Source organism: Hypanus sabinus, chromosome 3 (assembly GCF_030144855.1).
Source record: "Hypanus sabinus isolate sHypSab1 chromosome 3, sHypSab1.hap1, whole genome shotgun sequence".
NCBI lineage: Eukaryota > Metazoa > Chordata > Chondrichthyes > Myliobatiformes > Dasyatidae > Hypanus > Hypanus sabinus.
Window position 1 is genome coordinate 46,449,904 of NC_082708.1, and position 19,261 is coordinate 46,469,164.

The following is a 19,261-nucleotide window of genomic DNA, read 5'->3' on the forward strand; positions in this document are numbered from 1 at the left end:
CATCTGTCTATTGAAGAATATTAAAATTAAAAAAACTACATTTGTTTTCTATTTATTCCAAATGTCGAAGCCATATATTGCTTTTGTCTGCTGTATTTTGTGTTGCAGTTTTATTATGGGCTTGGTAGAAGCGAATGAGTATAGTTACATATTCACGCTTCGTCAAAGTTCATTTTAGTCTACTTAGAGCCAAGGAGTAGGCTAGTGGTGATATTTTTTAGTTAACCATTTAAGACCACTAAGATTGCAAATGTTACTTCTTTGTTATATTGTTAGTTTTAGTTTTGTTACTTTTTAAATCACTACAAGAGTGTTCATCTTTGCTGGTTTCTTAATAGAGGATCAAAGGTACTCTTTTAACATTGAAACTTCATTATTTGAGCACTTCATACAGTCTCAACCCCTGCTATGATCTTGCACTTTATCATTTTAGTGGTTTTGGTATGTCTTCAAGCAACTGCTTGAGAAGAGATCTGAACATTTCTGAAAATTTAGTAATTGATTGTCTGTGAGGTGCCTGATTCAGGAAATAAGGATGAAGAGGCAAAAGTAACTAATGAAGATGTAGAATAAAATTTGCCTTGACATTTTAATTGCACATATTAACATAAACAACTCACACCTTGTACATGTTTATATTTAATTTCAAACCTAGTTTCTATTTTTATACAGACTACCAATGGTGTAGCAACACGTGAAGAAGAAGAAATTAGTGACGTACAGGAAGATGATCGCGATATGTTTTCAGATCAGTTAGCTGGTATAGGGATGCTGGGAAGAATAGCAGCAGACCACTGTATTCCTCTGCTTATCAGGTGGGTGCAAAGTTTTCTCTCAATATTAAAGCGCAATTGATAGCATACACCATCCAAAAGATTTAAATTGATATGACAATTATATAATGCTGCCAAAAACCCTACTTCTGTTTATATTTTAAAGATTAAAGTGAAGTAAAGAATATGCTCATTTGTGTTATTTTTCCAAGCTTGTTCTCATTTTAACTCCACGTATATTACTTAATATGGCTTCTGCATGAATTATTAGGTATTATTCTGGCAAATGCCTCAACGTTTGGTGGAGCTTCTTCCATATGGTTATGTTTAAAATGAACTAAGACAGAATTATCAACTTTTACGGAGTTAAAGAAAGAACTGAGAATGATTGGCATGCATTATTAGATGGAGAACACGAAGATGGAAATGGAGGATTTCAGAGCAGATATATTCAATAATTTTGCAATGTAATGAAGGAAGTCGGGAATCCTGGTAGGAACTGAGAAGTGATATAGGAGCTAAGGGAATATGTGGTTTTAAGTTTAAAAATACAACTATTGAGTTTAAATATGGGATGAATATAAGAAAGCGTAAAAATGCCAAGGATTTGTAGTGAGTGCCTAAATGAATGAAATTTAAGTCTGCAGAAAGATACAAAATAGAATAGAAAGCTTTAGATTCAGGGAAGTGAATATTTGGGATATCGGTGTAAGGATGTCTTTTTTCTGTGTGCTTAATGACTGCCTTTCATTGGATTCTAATTTAAAGAACAAGAACAACCTGTAAAGAATGTGGTAGGCAGAGTACCAAAGAAGGTACCTGCACCTGATGAACCTTATGGTAAAATATTAAAAGTCAAGATATACTGATACTTCAAGGTGATTACAATAGGGGAGAGCTTATTGCAGTACTTTTATAACAATGGATCAAAAAAAACTAAGAGAGATAAAGGCTAGTGAGTTTGATAATTGTACTGAATTTTAAGCAAAAATATTTCCTGAATATAAGAATTTTGAAACCTCAATATAAACCTAGAGTGAGTTTAAATGTTGATCTTCCTTAACAGTATGCAGCTTAAAACAGTCCCTCTAGGTGAGGCAGCACTTCACATGTGAATCTACCAGGATTATTTATTATATCCGTTGCTCCAAATGCAGCCTCCTCTAGTGCCTGCTTTGTCAAGCACCTTTGCTCTGTCTGCTGCAACAGCCAAGCTCTCTTGCTGGTGAGCCATTTTCTTTCCATTTCCTATTCCCATACTGACGTGTCTGTCCATGGCCTCCTCTGCTCCATTTTGAGGTCAGACACAAACTGGAGCAGCAGCACCTCATACTGCATTTTGGTAGGCTCCAACCTGATGGTATACACATTGATTTCTCTAACTTCTAAAAACCTGTCCCTTCTGTTCCCTTTATTCCATCTTGCCCCTTTGTTGTCCTCACAACCTGCCCTTCACTCTCATTTTCCTCCCTCTGGTTTCCCATCTCTAGCAGAAAATGCTAGAAATAATTAGTAAGTCTCCATCACTGGAAAAAGAAACAGTATTAATGTTTTAGAGCAAAGGTCGAAATCAGAGCTAGTCAGGAGAAAATTGGTGTTAACTTGGGAGATGTATCACCTATCTTTTTGTGTCTTCTCACTTCCCATGGAACTCCCTGTTGTCTGCTTTTTTAATTTTTCAAACTATTTATGAATCAAGAGATGTGAACCCTCAACCAATGCTGCTGGGATACAAGCCAGGGCCTGATCTGCCCTGGCTATGTTGCATGGGCGAAAGTGTCTGATGTTGAAAGGCCCGAGAAACCTGATGACCCCAGAGTACTCCAGTGATTATGTATCCCAGCAAGACCTAGGACGTTTTGCAGCATCACTCTTAATGTGTCTGTGTGGCTACCTGCACAGTTAGAAAATTAAATTTGAGGAAAGCCATCTCAATTTTTATGCGAGAATGTTCCAGCTTTTTCAGCTGAAGAGATTTGGAGGCATAAATAATGATCTTTCAAGAGTGAATAGATTCTGGAATGGCTCCAGAAGACTGGAAAATTGCAAATGTCACTTCACCCTTTAAGAAAGGAGCGAGGTGGAAGAAAGGACATAATCAGCTAGTTAGTCTGACTTCACTGGTTGGGAAGATGTTGAAGTCCATTATTAAGGATGAGGTTTCAGGGTACTTGGAGGTACATGATAAAATAGGCCAAAGTGGGCATGGTTTCCTTGAGGGAAAATCTTGCCTGCCAAATATGTTGAAATTCTTTGAGGAAATAACAAGCAGGATAGACAAAGGACAGTCAGTGGATGTTGTATACTTGTATTTTCAGAAAGGGTTTCACATAGTGCTGCATGTGAGGCTGCATAACAAGATAAGAGTCTATGGTATTACAAGAAAGATACTAACATGGATGGAAGATTGGCTGATTGGCAGGAGGCAAAGAGTGAGAATAAAGGGGCCCTTTTACACAGCTGCTGGTGACTAGTGGCTTTTCTCAGGAGTCAGTGTTGGGACTGCTTTTCACTTTATATGTCAGTGATATGGATAATGGAATTGATGACTTTGGGGCCAAGTTTGCAAAAGATCTGAAGCTAGGTGGAGGGACAGTTAGTGTTGAGGAAGCAGGGAGTTTACAGAAGGACTTGGATTGGGACACTGGGCAAAGAAGTGGCAGATGGAATATAGTGTAGGGAAATGTATGGTTATGCACTTTTGTAGAAGGGATAAAGGCATAGATTATTTTCTAAATGGGAGAAAATTTCACAAAATCGGAAGTGCAAAGGAGAATATTCATGCAAGGTTCCCTAAAGGTTAACTTGCAAGTTGAATTGATAGTAAGGAAGGCAAGTGCAATGTTAGCATTCATTTCACAAGGAATGGAATTTAAAAGCAAGGATATAATGCTATTGGTCAGTCTGCACTTGGAGTATGTTGAGTAGTTTTGGACTCTCTATCTAAGAGGGGATGTGCTGGCATTGGAGAGGGTCCAGAGGAGGTTCACAAGAATGATCCCAGGGATGTAAGGGTTTACATATGAGGATCATTTGATGGCTCTGGGCCTTTACTCACTGGAGTTTAGCAGAATGAGGGGGGAATCTCATTGAAACCTTATTGAATATTGAAAGGCCTAGATAGTGGATGTGGAGAGGATGTATCCTATCGTGGGTGGGTCTAGGACCCGAGAGACCTCAGAACAGAAGGACATCCATTTAGTCAATCAAATGAAGTTTATTCTCATTGAACTACATACATGTATGTAATCATATAACGTATATAGAAATGAGCAACATTTCTTTGAACTAGGGTGTAAAGCACAGTAGTACACATAATGCATGATAACTTGTGAAGGTAAGGATAAAATCTACAGATGAATTACAAAAATAACAAACTAAAGAGCATAAATTAAATATTGTAGGGAATGGAACAGATTAACCAGTGTCACTTCAAATGATGCAGCTGGGAGTTCAGAAGCCTCATAGCCTGGGGCGAGAAACTGTTTCCCAACCTGACCATTTTTATTTTTATGCATCGAAGTCTCCTGCCTGATTGTAGAGAGTCAGTGGATACTGGATGGATAGGTGGGATCTTTAATAGTATTGGGCCCTGTACATGCAATGCTCCAGATAAATGTCCCTGGTGGATGGTAAGGAGACCATCATGATCCTCTCAGCAGTTCTTATAGTCCTTTTTCAGGACTTCAGGTCCAATGCTTGACTGCTCCTATACCAGATGGAGATGCAACTTGTCAGGATACTTTCAATGGTGCTCCTGTAAAACACAGTTAAGATGGCCGGTGGGAGCCTTGCTTGCCTCAGGAAGTGGAGGCACTGCTGTTTCTACTTATTCAGGGAAGTGATATTAAGAAACCAGGTGAGATCATCTGTGATGTCAACTTCCAGGAGGGACAACAGAGATGAGGAGGAATTTGAGGGTAGTGAATCTGTGAATTCATTCCCACTGACTGCTGTGGAGGCCAAATTATTGGGTATATCTAAAGCGAAGGTTGGTAGGTTCTTGGTTAGCCAGAGCATCAGAGGTATTAGGACAAGGCAGGAAAACGAGGCTGAGGGGGATAATACATAAAGCATGATGAAATGGCAGAGCAGACTTGATGGGCCAAGTGGCCTGATTCTTGTCTTCACTCTATGGTCTAAGAGGACGTGCAACTGCAGAAAACTGGGAAGATGTAAAATTGTGCAACAATAGCAGTAATAAGGGAGTAGTTGAGAAGGACATGCTTCTGAAACAAATAAGTGTTGCAATTTTTGTGGATAATTCAAATTTTTTGTTGCTTTTTAAAAATAGCTCTGTTTGGGATTTGGTGATCATGGTTTAGCAACTAAAATTTTTGTTGAGAGGAGACGTTTGTAACTGATATTGCATCTTTTCAGGGGAGAATATGTATATGTCTGCAGGAGAGGTGAAATCTCTGCCAAGAGAAATGGACAGTGGATTGTTTTGGATTAAAGAAGCAGTCTGCTGTATTGTACTTTGATTCTGATCAAACTAAGAACAGCAACAAAATAATCTGTAGTACGAGTTCACATGATGACAGATCAAATAATATTTTATGAAATTCCATTAGATTCGCCTATCCAACTTTTTTTTTACACTGGAATGTGCATATGAAATAATAGCTTAGAATACTTGGTAGAATTGGGATATTTGATGTGAAAATCTAAGACAATATACAAAACATAGGAATGTTTTTGTAATAAATTAATTCCAGAGGGCTCCAGCTATCAAAATAACATCATGGATTGCTAAACTACATGAACGTAAGCACTATTTTGTTGGACTATCAAAATGATGTTTGCAGTTGGTAACTGGCCAACCTCCCCATAAAGCTAAAATGTTCAAATGAAATATATTGTCTGATAAGTACATGCCACAATTCCAAACTTAATTTTAGAACAAATAGGAATAGATATTAAATGTACATTTATTTTCTTGTTTTACGTGTACAGCATTAAGACCAAAAGACATAGGAGCAGAATTAGGTTGTTTGGCTCTTCACAGCTGATTTACTATCCTTCTCAACCCTATTCTCCTATCCTCTACTCATAACCTTTGATACCTTGACTAATCAAGAACCTTATCAATCTCCACCTTAAATATACCTAATGATTTGGCCAGAAGAACGCAAGGCTACAATGGTGGTCAGAAAATTTCTGTTGGGAAATACCAATCTACATAAAATATCAACTAGAGGAGATTTGTATCTGGTTATTCTTGTTTGTTCGTACTAATTGTAATTGGGTTCATAAATACACATAACAATGGTTCTAAAGTAAAATCTAGAGAAGTTTGTTAACAGGGATAAAGGAATTTGATTAGTTTCTGATTCAATTTGTAATGTGTTTATTGATCATAGTCTCTTAGTTCATTGTATCCTAGAACTCTGCTCCAGTGTTTCTATCAATCTCTCTTTATTGTTATCTACTTTTTAAGAGTGTACCAGGATAATGTAATCTAATTGGGTTTCCTATAGCTTTCCAGTTGGTGCAGGTTGTCATAGTCACTTTGATGATCACTGATTTTTAATGTGCACGGTTTCACTGATTAAGTGCCAAAATGGTTTTGCTTTAATTAATTTCTTTTATGTATGTTTAGCTTATTAGAAGATAGAGTAACAAGACTTCATGGTCAGTTACAAAGGCAACAGCAGCAGTTCCTGTCATCACCAGGACCAGCATCATTGGATAATAAAGTACTAGATGATTTGTATGAGGATATTCATTGGCTACTATTAGTCACAGGTACGTTTGCTGCAATATATATAGAATTATGTTTTTATAAATGTGTTGTCATTATTGTAAAGAATGTATATAACAAAGAAGTTAACAGCAAATTCTTCGAAAAGACGATAACCCATTTATATACTATTTAGTATTCTTCACAATGATTCTTTCAGAATAAGTGTGATGATGCAAATGTGTTCCCAGAATTGTCAAAAAGTTAATTTGGATGTTTGCTGGAGCAGGCAGCCTCTGCTTAGCTAGGAAAGAATGACTAATAGAGATTCCAAAGTTCAAAGTAAATTTATTATCACAAGTACATATCTTTCACCATATGCAACCTTGAGATTCATTTTCTTGTGGGCACACACAGTAAATCCAAGAATCACAATAGCATCAATGAAAGACGACACTCAGCTGGACGGACAAAGAACAAATGTGCAAAAAACAACAAGCTGTGGGAATACAAAAAAAAAAGAAAATAATAGTACATAAGCAATAAATACAGAGAACCTGAGGTGAAGAGTCCTTGAGAGTGAGTCCATATGTTGTGGGAACAGTTCAGTGATGGGGCAAGTGAGGTTATCTCCTCTGGTTCAAGAGTCTGCATGGTTAACGGGTAATAACTGTTCCTGAAGCTAGTGGTGTGGGTTTTGAGGTTCCTGAACCACCTTCCTGATGGCAGCAGTGAGAGAACTGTATGATCTGGGTGGTGGGAGTCCTTGATGATGGATGCTGCTTTCCTGCGACAGCGCTCCATGTAGATATGCTCAACAGTGGGAAGGGCTTTACCCATGATGGGCAGAGCCGTATTCACTAATTTTTGTAGGATTTGCCGTTCAAGAGCATCAGTTTTTCCATACCAGGCCGTGATGCAACCAGTCAGTATACTCTTCACAGCACGTCTATAGAAGTTTGTCAAAATTTAAAATAAATGCAATGATGTGAGGTTACTTTCAATAAGCATTTCAAGAGACTAACTTAAAAAATGTGTGTGAAAAACAGAAGATATAAAAATGAAAACTGAGTGGCATTTAGTATTTCTGAGGGAAGGAAATTTTATCATTGAGAAAATAGAAATTGGAGGGGATAAAACATCTTAACATTCACTACTGCTCCTTAGCTGCATAAACTTAACTCTGAGCATTTAGTTAAAGAAATCAGTTTAGTTCAATGCACATTATATAGTTACCTCCTTTGTCTGTTAAGATCTATTCTGGACCCTTTTTTTTCATCTGCATACTTCTCCTTGGCAGATTATCAGAAGATAGTGTTGCATTCAGAATTAGATTTATTATCATTAATGTGACATGTGTGTTTTTTATTTGCTGCAGAACAGTGCAAAAACATAAAATCCTATAAGTTACAAAAACAACTAGTGCAAAAATAAAGGAAATAATATCCTTGTCTCTCTAAGTTCTCAGCCCATGTCTGAATGAGCAGAATTTCCTATAACTGAATATCGGGAACATCAATGCCATTGCCTCTGACCCCTCCAAAAGTTTAGTTCCGGAGTCACAAACTTCCTTCTCGCTGACATCTTTCTGAAATCAAACTGGATTTTACTGTCCTATATCTCATACCTACCTCGGAGATTAACTCAATTTCATGTACTATCTGTGCTTTCACCATGTCTACTATTTCAACAACTCATGTCACCTTACTTCATCCCTGGCATCATTGTGCTACTTTAATGCAAAACTTTTTCTGTCCTTGATAAATTTGAAATCATCCAAATTTTCAAACTCACCAAATCCCATTCATTCCCTTTGTGGTACATAACCATATTCTGAATATGAATCATTTCAACTCTTGAAATTCTCAGCCTTGTATTCAATTTCCTCATGGCCTCTTCCCTTCATACTTATGTAATCACCACATGCACCACAATCAAAATATATTGCTGTTTCTCCAAATCTGGACTCTTATTCACTGTACCTTTGTGATTTTTGGTCTGAAGGATCTGCTTTCTATATTTGTATGCCTGAGCATTTCTGTCTCAAAGCATTCCATCCTTCAGACAATGTTCACCAAGCTTTTCATCATTTGCTGTATGTGACTCAGTGTTTTATTTAGTTTGATAAAGTTTCTGTGAAATATTGTGAGACAGTGATATGTTGAATACTGTACAAATTCTAGTTCATGTTGTACATTGTAACCTTGATGATATAATATAAAAATTAATAACATTGAATTTTAAACTATTATTGTTGCTGCTTTGTTGCTAGGCTACCTCTTGGCTGATGATACTCAGGGAGAGACTCCTCTCATTCCTCCGGAGATAATGGAATATTCTATTAAGCATGCAACTGAGGTTGACATTAACACAACACTTCAGATTCTAGGTTCGCCAGGGGAGAAAGCCTCCTCAATCCCAGGCTGCAATAGAACAGATTCTGTGATTAGGTAAATACCGCATGATATGATGGGGGGTGGTGGGAGGTGGGTTTGCATAGTAGCTTTTATTTGAGATCAATCTAAACCTAACTATCAATGGTTAAATTCAAATGTTATTTCTTAAGTGATATTGCTGTGGTTGGATCAGCCAGTTTTCTGCATTTATAAATGAAAACCCAGTCAAATGCTTTTTAAAAGTATGTTGCTTGTTTTTAAATTTAAAGCTGTTTACAGGAGGTATATAGTTAATTGGATGAATCTTTAAACTTTGGAGTTTCAAGACCTTTAATGGAAATGAATATCAGTATAAGAGGATGCTGGTGGTGGGAATATTTAGTGATGCTGGAGAGATGTACTGGAGGACTTATGTGGCCGGTCAGCTATTGCTACTGAGTGTCCTTGTTAAAGTTGCTTAGTGACCACAACTCCCTGACCTCTAGAATAGTATGGGGAACTATTGTGGCAAGCATTTGGTCCATAATGACAGATGAAGAAACTCGTTGATCTCAACAACCATTTTATTGTGATGAGACAAAACAGACTGGGCACCAAGACCCAGAGAGTGAACCCAGCCAGTCTTGTACAGATGGAGGAGGTGACCATTACATTTGTAGTGTGACCCACAAACACACAAGCAAATATCTGTATAACCCAAGCTAAAATGGAACAATAAATGAACTGGAACTTCCAACCTTAATCCCACGAAAGCATTTTAACAGAAGAACAATAAACGGTACTGGCCATTAGAAATACAGGGCTGTCTGTCGACCCCCCCACAAAAGAACATATACTGCCCACACCTGAGAGGTCAGCTGTCCCCAGCAACACCAGAGTCCAGTGCAAAGTCCAGAACTCGTGGTGGGTATCAACACTGCCACCTGTTTGTGTGAGGCAAGAGGCAGGGCAGCTGGAGTGTCACTTCCTCCTTCAACCTCGCTGGGTAGGTGGTGGCCAAGGGCTGACTCAGTGCCAGCTGGTTCTGGTGCAGCCTTCCTCTGCTCAGGCAACCACGCCTGATGTAAACACAAAGTACACTGCAGATGCTGTGGTCAAATCAACATGTAGAAACAAGCTGGATGAACTCAGCAGGTCAGGTAGCATCGGTTGAAACAAGCAGTCAACGTTTCGGGCCGAGACCCGTCGTCAGGACTGAAGAAGAGGGGGTGGGGGGAGGGGGGAAGGTGCCAGGTGAAAAACCAATCAAATGAAAGTACCACATCAGAAATGCGGTCAAGCCCCTTCTGGCCCCTTCCAGTGGCTTCCCTTCTTCTGGGAGGGGCAGTAGACCCATACTGGAGCCCCCACCAGGTACTGCTGCATTGGCAGCCCAGCCCCTTCTGGGACGTGCAAATGTCACAGCAGTGCACGAACAGCACCACATCCTGCCTCTACCCAGGTCAGTAGAAGCATTTACGTAGCCCAGGGGTCAGCAACGTTTACCACTGAAGGAGCCAATATGGACCCATTTCCCACAGAAAAGAAAACACTGGGAGCCACAAAACCCGTTTGACATTTAAAATGAAATAACACTGCATACAACGGTTTTTTTTGCCTTTATGCTATGTATAAACAAACTATAATGTGTTGCATTTATGAAATTGATGAACTCCTGCAGAGAAAACGAAATTACATTTCTGCATGTAACAAAAACATTTTGAACTCCGAAAAAAAGACGTTGGGTTGAAGGTTACTCCATAGGTAGCCTACCTTGGATCGAAGAATTAAAAGAAAGCGCGCACTGGCGGGTGTCAGGCATTGGCAGTGGTGATGTATATTAATAGCGATAAAAAACACGTTGTAGCGGTGTAGCGCTACACGCAGTGCTAAAATAAAGACACTGCAGTCAAAGGTAACTTTATTCGAACTAAACAGCCTTGATTTAAAGCCTCCCTCAACCCGTCCCCGTGGGCGCAGATGCTCCAAAAGACACGTACTCACAAACCCCCGTAGGCTATCTCCCTTAGCCGGAACGGTGGCTAATTGTGAGCCGGTTCGGATGTGCCAGGAAATGGGGTCTCCACAATGTTTTTAGATTGTACAAGATCACCATAATCTTCAAATTTCGAATTATATTTCAAAAACTAACAAACTACGGGGAGCCGCAGCACAGAGATCAAATAGCCGCATGCGGCTCCGGAGCCGCGGGTTGCGGACCCTTGACGTAGCCTGTCCAACGTCTTTACAACTCCAAGATGGCCGGCCCCCATCAGCCGGTGCACTGACTGCAGCACCATGGCACTGAGCCCCCAGGGGACCACCAGCTGCAAGAGATGTCTTGTCACCATCAGACAACTGCCATTGCCGAAATAGCAACCCATTGCGCACCTCCAGTGTTCTCCACTGTGAGTATAGGGCATTGTTCTCTGGATCCAGGGTGGAGACCTCTGCCCACACCAGCCATCGCCCCACACTCAGCCATTTCCTCACCAGCCCAGCATGTGATCATTCACCTGTTCGCTGCGCAGCTGCTGGTCCATGGTGAGGAGGGTGTCACTAGCTGTCACTGTTGCTTGCCCGTGTTCAGCTGTGTTGCTCTGGGCCGCGGCCAGGTGTGCTGGACTGCCGCGGGCCGCTGTGAAACCAGTGGTGGTTGCTGCTCCTCCTGCTGGAACTGCTTCCTGAAGCTGCCCCGCTGGAGGGCCATGGCTTCAGCACTGAGGTAGAGTGTTGCCCCCGACATATCCACACGGACCGCCCAGCAGGTCCAGGCCAAGGATGCAGGGGTCTCTGATGTTGGCAAGCCACACCTCGTGCTGCACTGCGTTTCTCCCCACTGCGCTGTGCAGCCTCCTTTTCCTTTGCATTGCTGCACAGTCTCCAGTAGCGGTAGCCAACTGGACCGCCGTCGTTGTCCACCCAGGCAGGGATGGCTGGTCCATGTTGGGGGGAACACCAGGATGGATGATAGTGATAATTGACCCCATGTCCACCAACACATAGCATCTGATGCCCTCCACCATGCAGTCCACGTATAATCCTTGCTCTTCACCCAAGTAGCCCACCCGGAGGGATTCTGCTGGAGGACTTGGGCAGCACTGCTCACTCGCCATTTCCTGATGGCTGCTCTGAGCTGTGGTGTGGTGCCGGTGCAGGGCAGCCCTGGGCCAAATGACCTGCCTCACCGCACCGGCAGCAGAGATGGTTTCGTGGCCGCCGGTGGGGTCAGCGTGGTGCTAGTCAGACCCATCTCATGGACTCCTTGTCGGTTTACTCTTCACCTTTGGTGACACAAGCTCGGGCTTCTTGCATACGGGGCGATGCTGGAACAGTTTGTGGGGCCAAAATTGCTTCTGCCCTCTCAGCCTTGGCCATTCCTCATCCAGCAATGATGGTGATGTCAAGCAAACACGCTGCTGAAGGTGCTTTAGTGTCAGCGCCTTTGCAAAGGTGTGGAGGGCAAGCTGGGCCACAGAGGGAACTCGGGGTAGCCATGTCAAGCACGGTGGCAGAAATACGCTGCTAATGACCCCAGGCTTTCTCCCATATGGTTCTTCTCTCGTTGCTTCCACCACCGGCCTCTGCCCAAAATGCCACTCCGGTGCCATTACGAGTGCCCTGTAGTCATGTTGCTCTGCCAGCGTTAGCTTGACGGGGGTCTGCAGAGCATCTCCCTCCACTGCTAGGTCAAGGTGTACTGCTGTTTTGATGGGGGTCCACCTATTGTGCCATGTGTCAAATTTGACTTGTACCAGGTATGGCTCCAGGCAGCTGGTACCGTTGTATCTGGGGAGCTTCAGGGTAGACCTTGAGACGCAACTCGTCGAGGTCCTTTGATCTTCCTTGAGTTCCGGTGGCATCTGCTATAGTGTCCATCCTCTCATGGCTACGGTGTCTTGGTTTCTCCAGTGTGGGTTGCAACAGAGGCGAGTGATGCGCTCTGCTCTGTCCCCAGGTTGGGGAGCCTGTACACTCGCTCCATTGGGGCTCTCTGGAAAGGCACAGTGCTTGGTACCCAGGTCCTCCCTCTGGGTCCCATGTTCATGAGCCCTGCCCATGGGTGCGGGGGAGGCATACTGCTCCGTCCCTCGTCTTACTCCCTGGGTCTTAGGGCACTCTATCCAACATCATAGCTCTTCAATCTCCTCATCGAATTCGCATCCCACTCCTGACACCAATGTGGCAAGCATTCTGTCTATAATGATAGACAAGGAAGCTCATTGAACTCAACAGCTGTTTTATTGTGATAGACACAAAACAGACCAGGTGCCATAACCCGGAGAGTGAATCCAACCAGCCTCATACCAACGGGGAGGTGACCATCACACACGGCAGTTACAGTTAGGGTGACCCACAAGTACATAAGCAAATAATTGTATAATCCAAGCTAAAATGTAACAATAAATGAACTGGAACTTCCCACCATAATCCCACAAAAGCATTTTAACACAGAACTATAAACAGTTCTGGTCATTAGAAATGTAGGGGTGGTCTGTCAACCACGCTCTCTCTCCCACCCCCCCACCTCCCCAGAGCATAACAGTATTTAATTGGGGAAGGATTAATTATGATGGTGTGAGGCAGGAACTTGGGCGTGTAAATTAGGAACAGATGTTCTCAGGAAATGCACAGTAGAAATGTGAAGATTGTTTAGGGACAACTTGCATGGAGTTCTGGATTAGTTTGTTCTGCTTAGACAAGGAAAGAATTGTAGGGTAAAAGAACCTGTTTGACATGAGAGATGGAAATTAGTCAAGAGGATGAATGAAACAAACTTGAGCTTTCAGAAGTAAGAATCAGAGAGTCAAGAAGATAGTCTGCAAGGAGGTTAAGAATGGATTTAGGAGAGCTAGAAGGGGGCATGAAAAGTCCTAGGCAAATAGATTAAGGAAAGCTCCGAGGCATTCTACACATGTGAAGAACAGAAGGATGAAGAAAGAGCTGCAGAAAACAATCAGATAGATAGGTACCAGGGCTCTAATGGGATATACCCAGGTAACCATGGGAAGTAAGGGAAGTGACTGCTGGGACATTGATAATGATCTTTGCACCTTCCTTGGCCATGGGATTGCTTCCAGAGGGCTGGAGAATGTCAAATATTATTCCGTTGTTCATAAAGGTAAAAAGGACAATGAGACATATGTCAGTCATGAGCAAACTCTTGGAGAGGGACTTTGGGGACAGGAGTTTGGAGAAGCATAATCTGATTAGGGCTTTTCAGCATGACTTTGTGATGGGCAGGTCATGCCTGATGAGCTTAACTGAGTTTTTCGAGGAGGCAATGAAAGTAAAGCAGTGGATGTGGTGTACATGGATGTTAGTAAGGCACTTGACAAGTTTCTCTATTGTAGGCTCATTCAGCAAGTCAGAAGGCATGAGATCCAGGGAAATTTGGCAGAATGGATTCATAAGTGGCTTGCTCATAGAAGTAGAGGGTGGTAGTAGAGCATATTCTACCTGGAGGAATGTATCACAGGGATCTGCTGTGCGACGCCTGCTCTTTGTGATTTTTATAAATAATTTGTAAAAGCCAATAGCGTAGAAGTTAATACAATGCTATTTCAGCTTGGGGCATTGGAGTTTGAAGTTCAATTCCGACACCATCTGTAAGGGATTTTGTACTTTGGAACACTTTTGGAGCACTAGGTTTCCTCCAGGTGCTCTGGTTTCTTCCCACATTCCAAAGACTTCCTGCTTGGTCGGTTAATTGTTCATTGTAAATAGTCCTGTGATTAGACTAGGGTTAAAAAGGTGGTTTGTTGGGCTGGAAGGGCCTGTTCCACGCTGCATCTCCAAATAAATAAAATGGAGGAAGTGGAAGGGTGGGTTAGTAAGTATGCAGATGAAGCTTGGATGTGTTGTGGATAGTGCAGAAGGCTGCAGAGTTGGGCGGAGAAGTAGCAGTTGAAGTTCAGTCTGGACAGTTGTGGAGTGATGCACTTTGGAAGATCGGACTTGAAGGTAGAGTACAGGGTTAATGGCAGGATTCTTAGCAGTGTTGAGGAACAAAGGGATCTTAAGGTCCAAGTCCATAGATCCCTTAAAGTTGCTGCACAATTGATAGGGTGATTTATGGTGTGCTGGTCTTCAATAGCAGGGGGATAAGAGTTCAAGAGCTGTGACGTAATGTGTGACGTAATGCCCAGATTAGAGAACATGGCTTATGAGGACAGGTTAAGTTTTTCTCTTTGGAGTAACGGAGGAAGAGAGGCAATTTGATTGATGTATATAAGATTATGAGGAATGTAGATAGTGGACATGGCAGTGGCCAAAACCAGAGGACATCCATTCAAGGTGAGTGGAGGCATGTTTAAGGGAGATGTCAGGTTGGAATTTTACATAAGAGTGGTGGATGCCTGAAATGCACTGCCAGGGGTGCTGGTGAAGACTGATACCATAGGGACATGTAGAAGACTTAAAAAGGCACATGGAGGTTATACGACTGTGTAGGAAGAAATGGTTGGATTGGTTTGTATACCATATCGTGAGCTAAAGGGCCCATATTATGCTATACTATTCAATGTTCTGTTTAGCAGTTTGTTTATCGATTCTACCTACTATAGTAATTTATTTGATAAATGTCCCAATCTGCCTGATGTTCAGAACAAAATTATTTAAAATTTGATCTGAAGGAGGTGACATTGTAGCACAGCAGATAATGTTGCTCTTACAGCACAGGCGACCTGGATTCAATCCGCTGCTGTCTATAAGGAGTTTGTCCGTTCTCCCCATGACTGTGTGCATTTCTGCCAACATCCCAACGATGTTACCATGTGGGCCTGTTACTGTGCTGTATCTCTAAATAGCCTGGTGAAAGTGGAAGAGCACTATGATTGGTTCAGATGAGGGAACATCTCCTTTGTAGTTCACTATTTTTGGTAAAGGAGTGTGAAGAATTGCTCGAGAGCCAGTTGACATTTGAAAAATAACACTTGGGCATGTTATTGAATAATTCCCTTGGGAAGTTACTATCTTTAGAGTAAATAAGGATGCATTTTTTAATAAAATTGCTGCAAAGTGTAAATAAATTAAAATGTCTCTCTGAAATTTACCTTTCTTTGAAACTGTAAATTTGTATCAACTTTTGAAAGAATGCTTAATTGGAACTTAAATTCCCTCTTAGGTTATTAGCGGCTGTTCTTCGAGCTTCAGAAGTTGAGTCTCGAGCCACAAGGGCAAACTTGACAGAACTACTCAGCCCACAAATGGGAAAAGATATTATGTGGTTCTTGAAACGATGGACAAAGACTTATCTTTTAGCAGATGAAAAACTTTATGACCAGGTCAGAAATCATGTTCTTTGCATTTGTATGTATGGACTAACTATTGCTTAATAATCAATTCTGTAGAATTTTCTTTTGATTTGATTCAATTAGGGAGCATGCAAAGGCATTATATATATATAGAGAGAGAGAGAGAGAGAGAGAGAGAGAAATGCATTTACATGCTCCCTGATCGGAGCTTCACTATGCACCAATTCTCCATTCTAGTTGAGTATTATACCTTAATGGTCATTATAAATAACTTCCTACTAATGTGAATTCTTTCATATGGTGCCATATTTTTAATCTTGCTTGTTATCATCATCACCCCCAACTGTGTTGATATCACTTAATATGAAAATCACATTTAGGTCAATTGTTTAATTCACAAAATTAGTTTCTTATGTGTATACAGTGTGTTTAAGTTTAAAGTTTATTTCAATTCTACAGAAGCAAAAAGTACATTGATCAGTATTTAGAATACCAAACACAAAATGCTGGAGAAACTCAGCAGGTCAGGGAACATCTATAGAAAGGAATAAAGAATCAATGTTTTGGGCTGAGACCCTTCATTAGGTCGGAAAAGGAAAAGGAGGAGGAGTACAAGATGGAAGGTGATACTGTACCTCTGAAAGTATTCAGCCCCCAACCAGGATCTCTCTGTATTTAGCAACATTCATCTTCCCATCAGTCCTAACCAGTTTCCAGTTCCTGTGCTGAAAAGCATACACATAGCATGATGCTACCTCCACCATACTTTACTGTAGGGATGGTGTTACTTAGCTGATGCACGGTATTAGGTTTACGTCACACATACAGGCCAAAAAATTCCACTTTAATCTCATCCAACCACAAGACTACTTTCCACATCTTTACAGTACCTTTGAGATGATGCTTTGCAAAGCCATTACGGGCAAGGATGTGTTTTTTAAGCCAGGGCTGCTTCCTTTTTTGTAGGAAGAGACACCTCTTTTGTGCAAGCCTTAGAGCAGGATTTCCCAATCTTTTTATCCCATGGACCCCTACTATTAAGCGAGGGGTCCATGGACTCCACGTTGGGAACCCCTGCCTTAGAGATTGTAGAGCCGTCAATTCACCTCCAATTGCAGCCACTGACTTCTGCTACTTAGTGTCATAGTGGCCTCTCTTACAACTGCCATTCTTCTCCAGCGACTAAGTTTAAAGGGGCGGTGCACCTAGGGAGTGTGGCTGTTGTTTCATTTCTTTCCCCCACCACCACTTTTTCACAATGGACTACACTGAGCTCCAAGGTATGTTCAATGCCTTTGAGATGCTCTTGTACCCCCCCCTCAGACTTGAGCTTCTCTATTATCATTTCCCTGGCTCGTCTTGAATGCTCTTTTGTTGGTTTGGTCTGTTGAAAATCTACTATACTGTTGGACTTTACCGGGGGGGGGGGGGGGGGGTGGATATTGGGGTATTTATTCTTATGAATTCGTTGAAAACAGGCGATCCTCCAATTTTCTACATCAACAAATTGGGTAAGGTAATACAGTATAATGCACCTAAGGAAAGTTAGCATAATAATTATAAAGAGGATGAATACTGTTACAGCCACACAATTTTGGTTTTAATTTTTATTAAATTTGTTGACAGGCTTTGGAATTTTCTTTTGATTTGGTAATGATTTGTAGATTAGCTCAAAAATCCTATTTCAATATATCATAAATTTAGAAAACAAGACAGTAAAATGTGAAAATAGTTGTGGGAGCTGAATACTTTTACAAGACACTGTAAGTGAATCCAGATGAGAGGGAAGGTCGCTGGGTAGGGGAGGGGTAAAGAAATGAGAAGCTGGGCGGTGATGGATGGAGAAGGTAAAGGGCTGAAGAAGGACGTATCTGATAGGAGAGGAGAATGGACGATGGGACAATGTTCATTTTACTGTCAAAGTAAGCGTGTACAATACAACTCCTATATTTGTCTTCTTCAGGTAGCCATGAAGTGCACATGAAAAAGTAAAAAGAAAGAAAACTTGGAGAGCCCAGAATCCCCCAACCCCTCCTCCGCAGAAAAAGAAAAGCAACAACAATAACAATCCCCGACCCCCCTCACTCGCAGGAAAAAAAACAGTGACAATATTAACACATCAACCCCTCCCTTGCTATGTACAAATTGGCTGCTACAGAACTTAAATAAAAGCAAAATCCTTTGGGTACTGGTGAAGGGTATTTGATCTGAAATATGAACTCTGTATCTTTTTCCATGGATACTCTGACTTGCTGAGTATTTCCAACATTTCTAGCATCTGCATTTTATCTTAAATTTTCTGTCATAGAACTGAAGTGGCATTGCTCTAAATTTCTTGTGGGATGCTGAATCTTTGATCATCTGCTCTCAACATGAAAGTTTGTTCATTTTTTTAAAACCATGGGAGAATTTTATTGATGGAAGTGCTCTTAGGGCAAAGTTCCATGAAAAATCAGTGTAAAAGTTCACTGATTTTATCACCTACATTATTGAGGAAGCAAATACATTTGAAACATTTCATTCTGAATTTTCATAATAGTGTGCAAGACTTTCTGCAAAATTCCCTTTTAGATCTAATAAGCATCATTGCCATGTTTTTTTTTTTGAAATGTCATCTTTCCTTACAGATAAGTTTACCTTTAAGTACAGCTTTTGGTGCGGACACTGAAGGTGCTCAGTGGATTGTTGGTTACCTTTTAGAAAAGGTTATAAGTAACCTTTCAGTGTGGATTGCAGAACAGGACCTGGCAAATGACACTGTTCAACTCCTTGTAACTCTGGTAGAGAGGAGAGAACGGTGAGTAAATATTGTAATAAGGTTAGGCCATTTGCCCTGCATTGTAAAAAAAAAAATTATTACTTTTAATGCATTGCTGTAAAGTAGTGGTCACCAACCTTTTTAAGCCCAAGATCCCCTACCTCAGCCTTAGTGAAAGGCAAGATCAACCTACTAAATTGATTGGTCACACACATGCACACCGGGCAGAAAAGACCGGAAGTTATAAAAAAACCACAACCCCGCAACCCGGAAGTAGAAATAATGTATGTACACCAGGGGTCACCACACTTTTTTGCACCACGGACTGGTTTAATATTGACAATATTCTTGAAGACTGGCCGACGGGAGTGGGGGTGATGTTAAATACAACTGGAATACAGCGATACTCAAAGTAC

The 19,261-nt window shown here is 41.3% G+C and overlaps 1 protein-coding gene across 1 annotated transcript in view; it reads left to right on the forward strand.

The window, feature by feature from the left end:
* The window catches only part of xpo4 (exportin 4), a 115,283-nt gene that overhangs the window by 78,092 nt on the left and 17,930 nt on the right, over positions 1-19,261 (forward strand). The window contains exons 11-15 of the mRNA XM_059964214.1: positions 673-815; positions 6,376-6,521; positions 8,729-8,906; positions 15,958-16,117; positions 18,715-18,884. Coding sequence (XP_059820197.1) covers positions 673-815; positions 6,376-6,521; positions 8,729-8,906; positions 15,958-16,117; positions 18,715-18,884 — 797 coding nt within the window. The remainder of the gene's footprint in view (positions 1-672; positions 816-6,375; positions 6,522-8,728; positions 8,907-15,957; positions 16,118-18,714; positions 18,885-19,261) is intronic.